This window comes from Amblyomma maculatum, chromosome 4, assembly GCF_055883805.1.
Source record: "Amblyomma maculatum isolate TAMU_Amacu chromosome 4, ASM5588380v1, whole genome shotgun sequence".
Taxonomy (NCBI): Eukaryota; Metazoa; Arthropoda; class Arachnida; order Ixodida; family Ixodidae; genus Amblyomma; species Amblyomma maculatum.
In genome coordinates this window covers 47606491-47617033 of record NC_139347.1, presented here as the reverse complement: position 1 = coordinate 47617033, position 10543 = coordinate 47606491, and the positions used below count along the sequence as shown (strand labels likewise).

The 10543-nt window shown below is 44.3% G+C and overlaps 1 protein-coding gene across 1 annotated transcript; it reads right to left on the bottom strand.

Moving 5' to 3' along the window:
• Positions 1 to 2480: 2480 nt before the first annotated feature.
• On the bottom strand, positions 2481 to 10049 carry LOC146190939 (uncharacterized). Its single transcript, XM_084600261.1, has 3 exons — positions 9792 to 10049; positions 9335 to 9553; positions 2481 to 3283 (listed from the first exon to the last, which is right to left on the bottom strand). The coding sequence occupies exons 1-3, from the start codon at positions 10047 to 10049 to the stop codon at positions 2798 to 2800; spliced, it is 963 nt and encodes a 320-aa protein (XP_084456387.1). The 3' UTR covers positions 2481 to 2797.
• Positions 10050 to 10543: the final 494 nt, after the last annotated feature.

Sequence of the window (10543 nt, the reverse complement as noted above, 5' to 3'; positions counted from 1 at the left end):
ATCTGCAGAGACCCAAAAGCAAGAGTCGCGCGAGCACCTTGTATCCTTCTAAGCATTTCTTCATATATAGACTATAGAGGCAGCTTTTCGCAGTATAGGTTTAGATGGCACGGTACACTGCAATACTTCTCTAGGAACTGTTTAAATAGAATACCTTATTTTTTTTTCCGCGCAATGTTTGTACCCCTTAATGCCTGGCATAAGTCAGCGTACAAAACATTCCTTTTGTCATTTTGAAATGCCAAATGAAAATGATTTCTTTTAGTTTTAAACATAAGCATTATGTCCTGCAGTTTCTTTTTTTTTCTTGTGCTAGTTTATTTGGCCTGGAAAATATGCGAAAATAACCTGGGTGTCTGTTACATAGGGTTATAAAATGTAATGTAATAGCAGGATAAATTATCTAGGGAGTGAAAACGCGTGCATTTAGGCTATGACGCAGTACAAGGGCAAAGCTTAGAAGAGGACTCAAGCTTTGCCTTAAGAATAGAAACGATAGAGTTTGTAACATCACCTTTTTATTACGCGATTTTTTATTTTGTTTTAAGATGATTTTTGAATAAAAGGAAGAGCAGTATCTGTCTAAATTCTCTCTGAACACCTACACATACCTATAACGGAACACAATTCGAAGTTACATGTCATGGATTCAAATCCCTTTTGCAAATTAGCTTCCAACTTGAATAGCAGATGAATGCTAAGTGGGAATCAAAATTGTGTGACACTGCCCTAACACTGCACAGAGAACTTTTGCTTCACAATGTATGATACATAATACTTTCCCCTCAAATTTCGACGTGCCCTTGAAACCTTCCTTTCAAACTAAAGTAAGGCGCTGGCTTTCCGGCTTACCGAGCCCTCTACGCTATTTCGTAACGCGCGAAAGTTTTAAACTTCGAGCAGTTTATTTCAATTAGAGGCATACAATGCAAGAAAGCGTACCGAAGGACTGCAGCGGAGCGCTTCACAATTTTTGGTTAACCGTAGTAATTACGATAAAAGACGGTTATTACATGTTCACGTTCGCTATAGTGGCTAGAATACAGATCGTCATCTGTCGTGTAGAACGGTGTAGCAATATTGCCCTTCCAGATGAATGCGCTCTTGGAGGTATTTGCTTTGGCATGGCTGGCAAGCCCTAAAGAGATATTTGGCCAAAAATTAAAATAACGAGGCGTGTTGCGTCAGCACAGCATCTTCTCCTTTCGATAGCCGTGTTTTTGTAGTGACGTTGCACTGTATGACGAAGAACTACGGAACCAATACGTTCGAAGGATAGGGTGAAAAAAATGTAGGAGTAACGTACGGCAGAGAGTGGTCGTCACGCAAGCATTAAAATCTCTGTATACGTAACAGCCCGAATGTGTCATCGCGCACGACTGACAGCTTTCCAGTGTGGCAGGCTCCTATATGAGATTGCCGCCAAATGTCATTTGATGAAGATAATATGCAGTCGGAGCACACATGAAGGTAAAGCGGATAGTCAGGTGCAAATCTGAACCAGTTAAGATTGTTCTAGCTAAGGTTTCAACCATTCCCTGTTTGCTCCAGCTCAACTCAACTGGGAATTGTTCAGACGAACATATCAATTTTTGTTTCGGCTCCTGATAACAGGCTGAAATCAAAGAACGACTTGAGCGTGCATCTTTTTGTATGTGAGTGCGGACAATCTATATTTGCATAAAAATACCTCAATGCCGGTCAGTTGTTATGAGACAGGTGTGAAAAAAATTTTGTGCCTAGATTTAGGCACGAAGTATATCTGGCCGCCAAAGTGTGATATGCCAGTGTAGTATAAATCTTTATTCAACATCATTTGTTACACACTATGTTGTTCAGCCAAATAATCATAACAGGAGGTGTAGTTAGGAGAATTTTGTGGTCGAACAAGTTTCACCAAGACACTTTTATGCTAAAGAAATGACCCGTTTGTTGTTGGCCTTCACATTCTTTACAGCCCATTTCTATGTGAATATTGGACAATAATACTAGTTTTATTTCCGCATGGGAAGTCAGTATGTGTCCCCAGTTCTTTGCTTAGACGAACAGTCAACATTTGTATGTCCGGGTACCGGCAGCTGCCACTCTAAACACGTAAGAACCTCGGAGGCAGTTCAAGTACAGATTTTTTTATCTATGTCCTTTTCGTATTTTCCAACCAAGTGGTTGTGAGTATTTGGTGTATTCAGATATCAACATGCGACTAAACAAAAAGTGAATAAATAAGCATATTTTAACCTGTACAGTTACGAAGACAGTGCCCATTTTAAACCGCACGAACAGCGAGTTGCGTATGGACCCCGTCTCTCTACGCTGCATCCACGCATGTAAACAAGTGTCAACGAGGGCAGAATACTGAGCACTGTCTTCTTTTCATCGCAAAAAAGAGCAATCGGGTCAGGCGCGTTATATATATCCACTGTTGCCACGAACTCTTTGAACAGAGAAACTATCCTTGTTTTTTTTTTTCCTTGAAATAAATTTTTGACGGAATAAAGTACCGATGGCTGGTACCGTTCGTCCTGACTTTATTTCACACCGGCTTGTGTATGTTACCAGGCTTAAGAAATCACCGCAGAAAATTAGATTTCCAGATGCTTCAGGATGTAGATATCAAGTTGGACTTTCCTACCACATAGCTATATCTGTTAACAAACTTCCTCAGGTTGATTAGTTATCGCTTTCTTTACGACGTTATCACTCAGAGATGGCATTTGTATCTAGCGCTGTCACAGCTGTTTCTATATCATACTTGTTTAGGAACTCGCTACATGCTTACGCGTTAAGGTATTTAAAGTTAGAAGTAGAGAGGACCCCCTCCTATTCCGTGATGTCCGATGCCATGTCCAATTCCGTACCGTAACCCAGGGGCAACGCCGTGTAAGATCGGCTGCCCCAGAATGGGAGCTACTGCTTGTGTGGCTCCGTAGCCTCCGTACCCGCGGTTAATCGCGCCTCCATATCCACCTACTCCTCCGTGACCGTAGCCTCCGTATCCCTTTCCTTGCTGCGCCTGCGTCCCGTATCCTGCAGCTTGTCCGTAGTTATTGATGCCCTGGACGCCTCCTCCGAAGGTCTGGCGGCCGTGTTTGCCGTATGCGCCTTGTCCGTAACCTTTGAAAGCACCATACTGCTGGTTTCCGTACTGGTTCACTTTGTCGTGCTTGCCAAAGCCTCCCTGGCCCGTGAAGCCTCCGACGTTTCCGTAGCCAAGGTTGAAGGCATCCCGGTTCCCATTCTGAAAGCTCTGGTCAACCGCATACACCTTCTCCTTGGCGAAGACCTTAAGCAAGAGAAAAGAAAATGGCATTGTGTCACGCACACATACTTGACCTAGAATTTATTTGTTTATTTCAGACTATTACCGCATTTATCATGAAGCCTTCTTTCTTTTACAATGCCGCCATCTGCTGCCCAGGAGCATTGAATTAATGCAAGCCTGTGAACGGGTGCCTTTTCTGCTTAGTGTTTATACGCCACTGCGTTCCTTTCTCCGAGGTTCTTTTATCCAAAATAACGTCGCAGCGCCTACATAAGTGCTATATCTGCGCTTTTTGGTCTAGTATAATCTGCCATAATGAAGTTGGCATGGTAATGGTATAGTGATTTTGACATTCGAGGCCACTCTTTGGCTATGGTAGCCTTCGATCGGCCGTTGCGTTAACTTAAACGTGAGCGTCTCTGCATTTGCATATATGCATATATTCTCCTGCGTTTGCGTGCAGCAGGATAGTTACATTAGGAGTTCATTCTTGCGAACGCATATTTGCAAGAAACAACAAAAACATTATGGCACATATATGGGTCTATAATCCCAGAGCAGAACACAGATATGAAGGGCACCGTAGTGGAAGGCTCCGGGACAGTTTCGGCGACCGGAGCCGTGGGTATCTAACCTCCATGGGCATTGTAGGGCATATTGGCGTTTTTCACATTGTTCCTACTAAGTTATGCCCCTGAGGCCACGGCTTCTTTTTTGTTCCCCTGTGTTCTTGACCTCGTTCGTATAACGACGTAGTAACTAATAAGCCACCATGCACGGCGGGCAACACAGAGCGAATAAGAAGTGCAGTGCGACACCCAAAGAAAAAGACGCGCAAAACTTGCCGTGCAGTTTTGCCGACGTTCCTCTCACTACATCGCAGTTAATATCTACAAAATATTGTTACGACGGGATTTGACGTCGGAGCGCTGCACAGGTTGAGGAGGCAGAGAACTCAGCTGGTAAACGACTGCGAACCTGGCACGGACTCGAGAGTCTCCGCGTCTGTTTCAACGTATTTGTCCATGTCTTCTTCTATGTTTTTCCTCTTATTCAGGATTGCTACATTTTATAACCTTTGCCTTCAACACTGCAACACATGAGACGACCGGCTACAGCCCGTTTTTTTTTTTTTTCTCTATGCCCGGGATCCTCGATATTCTCTCGACACCATTCTTCCCTATTCCGTCTATGAAGAACCTTGCGTCACCGAAACTCTTTGTTTGGCCGAAGAAGCTCGACGTCTCGCCCGTTTGCGGATTTTGTCTTCGCAAGAGCGTTCCAAAGCTCGGTACGACAGACAACATCGCCATGTGTGTTACGCACCTGGAGACTTAGTGTGGCTTTAGCGACCTCTCTGGAAACTTGGTTTAGCCCAGAAAATGTTGGCGCATTAAGCTAGCACTTACGTTGTCCTCGACCGCGTCAGTTACCTGAACTATAGAATCGCGCGCATGACCGCAGGTGGTCGTCGCTCAGCCACAACAGAAGTCGCTCATGTCGCCCGGATAAAGCCGTGCTAATCCCGTGGGAACGACTAACTCCCTCCCCCAGGGGGGCTTCGGCTGTCCCGGGGAGATGTTTAGCAATCCTGAAGAAGAGGAAAAACATAGAAGAAAAGATGGACAAAGACGTTGAAAAAGACGCGGAGACTCTCGTGCCCTTGCCGGATTCGCAGCCGTTGACCAGCTGAGTTCTCTGCCTCCTCGACCTGTGCAGTGCTCCGACGTCAAACTCCCGTCGTAACAATATAAAATATCTGCTACACCAAAAGGCAGAAAGAGCAATTAGCGACAGATTTATTTGCCATAGTTTCTTTAGATAAAATAAATTTACAGAACTATGCGACACCAAAGTTAACGAATCGGCCTGAGCCTATGACCCTGAGGTGACTTGTATGATTGCAGCCCGCTGATGCTTCTGACGTTTTCACTTTAGTGAGGTGTTCATGGTGCAAACTTTCATAAGGCAGGTCCGAAATTTGAATGTCCGCCCTCTGCGCTGCCACCGCCGCCCCTTCATTGCTGTAAGGTCGTCGTTGCCTGCCGCACTTCATTCTCGCTACGCCAAGTGGTTTCTCGCTTGGTGGCAAGACGGTCGTCGGTGTAGCCCACGTACGTCGCGCTTACGCCGACGACGCGCCTTGCGTTCGCGATGAGCTTACTCCGTATAGCCAGCAGCTCGGGACAGGGCAGATACTACGCCATCTGCGCTTGCTGGGGCACCGGTTTATTTTTCCTTTGCGGCCGCACGTAGAAAGTGTGTGGGCCATGTTTCTTCTCGCTGCGCAGTTGTTCTTCTGAACTTCAGCCATTCTCCTAGACGACGAAGAGGTTAAGCCACAGATCTAGGAAAGAGATAGCCTCGCTTAGGGCCAAGAATCGTCTGTTGGAACTCATGTTGTCGATACCATCACTAGAAAGCCCGGTGCAGGGACGCGAGAGATAAGAAGGTAAACTTCTGCCCATTGCCTCTTTCAGTTTTTCTTTCTTTCGACATCTGTCATTCCCAGCATCGCTCATCTTTCTCTCCTACGTCTTCCAATGTCTCCGTTATCACCGCCAATCTGTCTATATCAATGCTGGCATAACATGAATGATTAGATAATATGGAACATGCTGAGCTATTTGTAAGGGATTCTAGTGTGTTTATCGGTGTAATTTAGTTAGGGTCCCTTTCTGCGGATGAATATTCTTTGACCGGAAGTGGAAATTAAAAAGAAGAAATGGTCATAGGAAAGACATGTAATGCGAAGAGAGGATAACCGATGGTCGCTTAGGGTAACAAACTGGATTCCAAGGGAAGGAAAGCGTAGCAGGGGGCAGCAGATAGTTAGGTGGACGGATGAGGTTAAGAAGTTTGCAGAATTCAAGTGGATGCAGCTGGCACAGACCCGGGTTAATTGGAGAAATATGCGAGAGGCCTTCGCCCTGCAGTGGGTATAGTCAGGCTGATGAGAGAAAGAGATTATTTGACCGTACTAATGATTATTAGATGGGTTAGTTTTATTGGCAAAGGTGCGGTAGAGAAATTTCGACGCAAGTGTCCACGAGTCCGGGTAGCATTATTAGTGACGTGTTCAACATGTCTGGTCAAAGTGTAGACGCAATAGCGCACGCTCTTAAGACGAAGATTTAGCATCCTCTTAATTTTTCGTTAAAATGCGTTGCCTGCTCTAACTCCATTCTTTCTGCCCGCCAGACTCGCGGCGACATCGAATGTGCCCGCCGTGATGGTGCAGTGGTTATGGCGCTCAACTGCTTTGCCCAAGGATTCGGGATAGCATCCGCCGCTTTTTGATGGAGGCGAAAAGTAAGGCGCCCATTTCCCGTGCGATGACAGTGCACGTTAAACAATCCCAGGGGGTCGAAATTTTCGGAGTCCTCCACTACGGCATCTCTCATAGTCTCAGTCGCTGTGGGAAGTTAAACCCCACAAACTAAACTAACCAAGTGTCCAAAGAATTAACATTCACGAATTCCGCATTTGAGAAAGCTGCTGTCGCGTTGCACAAATTTGGGATCTTTTTACGTTCTTTTTTTTGTATATTTTGCATGTTTTCTGGCTCATGAGTTATCCAGAAAAAGAAAACTCGCTAAAGACGTTTTTATGTTCACATACAATTTTGCTGCGGAACTGACAGCATAAACGCTTTTCCTAAACAATTATTTATGAAAATTGGTTTAAATATTAGATTGAACAAGAGTAACATTTTGATTTGCAATGTACAAATGCCAGGAGTACGGTTTAAATGGCTTCAATACTAGGCTAAACTAAGCTCGGATAGCTTGAGACAAATCACCGTCAACTCCGTTACTCGCCAACTTGAACGAGGTAAGAGTTCCTATTGTCTATGCCGATCACCACCGCCCTCTAATCTCCCTTCCTTTATCTGATGTGTACATACCTCTCGAATCTAATTTTCCTAATTCTTTTGCTACATTGAGTGACTTGCTTTACATTTACTTGTATTTAAGCTTTGTTCGGCCAAGTAAGCACAGTGAGGTTGACATAGATCAATTCCGGTAGGATGCGAAGGCAGCGGTGAATTATTATGATGTATTCGACTTTGAAGAATGCTTGGTAGGTCTAGCGCGTTCATCATGAACTCAACTTAAAAGGAGAAGTGTATGTTAGGCAATGTTCAGTGTTCAGCGTTTCTGAAACAGCAAAATCTTCAAGCTATGCACACAGCTGGAACAAACATCGATTTTACACTAGGCTGCAGTGAAATCAAAAAGCAACCTGCATACTTTAACGGAAGCTTACTGAACGTGCTTAAGGAGAACTCGCTCACATAAGCTAATCATCTCGTTAACTTTTAAGAAAATGCTCTGCTATTTTTTCCCCTTTAATCTAGTGCACGCCAGAGAGGCTCTATTTCAAAGAGTCAGGATTCGAAGAGCTAAAGGAAAACTCAATTACCTCGTCGTTCTCAGGAGCGCCTAAGATATTGCTTTGCTTCCGCAATGGGAAAAAGCAATGTCTAGCCCGCTGCTTGTGCCTCATGAGAAATAGCCTCATTAGCAAAATCGATTTATTGATTCAACAGCTCAGTGAGAAACTAAGACCTGTAGCTACTTTTATCCAAATACGAAAACGCAGCTGACACGGTACTGCGCTCTCAGCATGTTTTTGTGTATTTGAAAACCTGAACAAAATGGGGCGGAGTAGCGAGAGAGCAGCAGGGAGTACTTTAAGCATTGCGTTTTTCAAATCTGTTTTAGCCTCTGCATGTCTGTCGATATAATGGTTTGCACGGTTATTGCGAGCCAGTATCTTATAAAAGGATCTGGCAGGTGGGCGCTATATCAGAGTTTACCTTAATTTTTTCTAAACTGGCTCATGAAATGACAGGTATAGGCTTTCTGTTTTGTTTTGTAAAGCCAAGAACAGCAAAAAAAGTGTAGTAGAAAGCGTGACAGAAGTTCCTGTTGTCTCTGCTTCTAAGCAAACGTTTTCAAACTTAAATTTAAAAGGAATTCGAGTCATTTTTTGTTTTCAGATATTTAGCAGAAGTGTTTGTTGCGACAGCCACTGTATATGGTAATACTTATGCATCCTGATACTGGCTTAGTCTGCTACTTATTCTGATCATCAGCAAGCCTGTACAGACTGGAAGGTACCTATTCTATGTGTGCCGCAGCCTTGTCTTCTTGAGCGCCCTCTTGGGAATTTCCTGCTCCATGGCGTTGTTGACCTACTTGCTTAATACCAGAGCAGGACTGAAAGGTCAAGCGTAAATCTATAAGAGGCGCAAGGCTCTTCACCAAGAAGTGTAGAGAGTACTAGGTTATGTTCTGAAGTACCCTTCCTGCTTTCTTATCACTTGTTTACGTCATCCCTCAGCAGGCAAGAGAGGCACTTTGCTCCATGAGACTCTCTTATATAGTACACCATATTGTTTTTCTTTTCTAAGCCCGTATCTAAAGCTAATGCACCCTACCCTTATTTGTATGTATGTATGTATGTATGTATGTATGTATGTATGTATGTATGTATGTATGTATGTATGTATGTATGTATGTATGTATGTATGTATGTATGTATGTATGTATGTATGTATGTATGTATGTATGTATGTATGTATGTATGTATGTATGTATGTATGTATGTATGTATGTATGTATGTATGTATGTATGTATGCATGCATGCATGCATGCATGTATGTATGTATGTATGTATGTATGTATGTATGTATGTATGTATGTATGTATGTATGTATGTATGTATGTATGTATGTATGTATGTATGTATGTATGTATGTATGTATGTATGTATGTATGTATGTATGTATGTATGTATGTATGTATGTATGTATGTATGCGCACGCGCATTGTAGGGCTGTTTAGAGTTCAAGTGCGTCAATCCAAATATAACACGTTGGTGCTTTTTTCACTCTGTAACTTATGTCAGCTGGTTCCTGTTGTCCTATGGCACACAAGAACCTCGAGTCAGGATTAAGGAGATGCGGCAAATGGTGGTAATTATTCTGCAGCCGCTATTTTGGGAAGTGCTTCTATATCAGCGTCCGTACTGAAAGCAGAGAGAAAGAAGTATTGACGCCTCACCTTGTTGTGACCGGCGTTGAACTGATCTCTGGCGGCGCCTTTTCCGGCGAACTGCTTGTTGACACCGCCCTGGTGGTTGAAGCCCTGAGCTCCTGAGACACCGTGCAGTCCATGGGCAGCTACATTGCTGAGTCCGCCTTGGCCGAGCCCTTGGTTGCCGAACGCCGATATCACACCGTCGCCGTATGAACCCTTACCGAAGCTGCCGCCGGCCAGCGCCTGGGAATTTCAAGCACAATAAGTACCTTAAAAAGATGTCACAACAGAAGCCAGTGCCCTACAGATAAACAGGAAAGGTCGAACTTGTTCACACATAGGCTTTTCCTACGAATTCATGGGCAAAGATGTTCTGGAATGGAGTCGCCAAAAATTAATGCCGAATGGGGGCAAACTGCAGATGGCCAATGTTCTAAGGCCTATTAAAAGGAAACTTTTCGAAAAGTCTCGCTTTCCTTACCTTGTTGTTGCCATAGTTTGAGAAACCGCCGAACCCTTTGCCATAGCCTGCATTGCCATAGCCGCCTTGGAAGCTATTGACACCTTGGCCCACACCACCGAAGCCGCCGTATCCTCCGGCTCCGACGAGGCCTGTGGCTGCGGTCTTCAGGTCCTCTGCTGCAGAGGCTGGCAACGGCTTTGCTTTCACTCTGCTCCCTGTCGCCGCCACGGAGGAAATTGAGAGGAAAACGAATCCTATGCCCGTCGCAGCCTGCATGGAGTCAGTGCAGAGTGCATAGCCGTCGTCAGTGCTCGTCAAAAATAATGTTGCCGAAATTTCACGTCATTGTCGTGTCAAAAGGTTCAAGGCAGAAAGTTTTTTTTTATTGCGGAAGCAACACTACGCCAGTCAATGAGACATTTCGCGGAGCCACCGGTGAGTTAAGGTGCGCATGCACCAGAAGCAAGTGACGTCACATAGAGCAAAGCTTGAGAGCCGCGCCAGAGCCACTGCCGACTCCTCCGCTCCGCGAGTGACTCAGGTGTCGCCGCATTGTATTGTCTTGATTGATGGCAATTAATTATGAAATATTTTTTTTTTTTTGCAATTCCCTGCTGCGCGGACTCAATTATTCTGCCCTTCAGCTGCTTCCACTTTTCAAATGGATTTCACTGCACGCTATAAATAGGTTTACTCGTACGCAATGTAAAGAGGATAACCGAAGAAAATAGATCGAGATATTTTTTTTTGAGAATGTCATTTATTGTGTC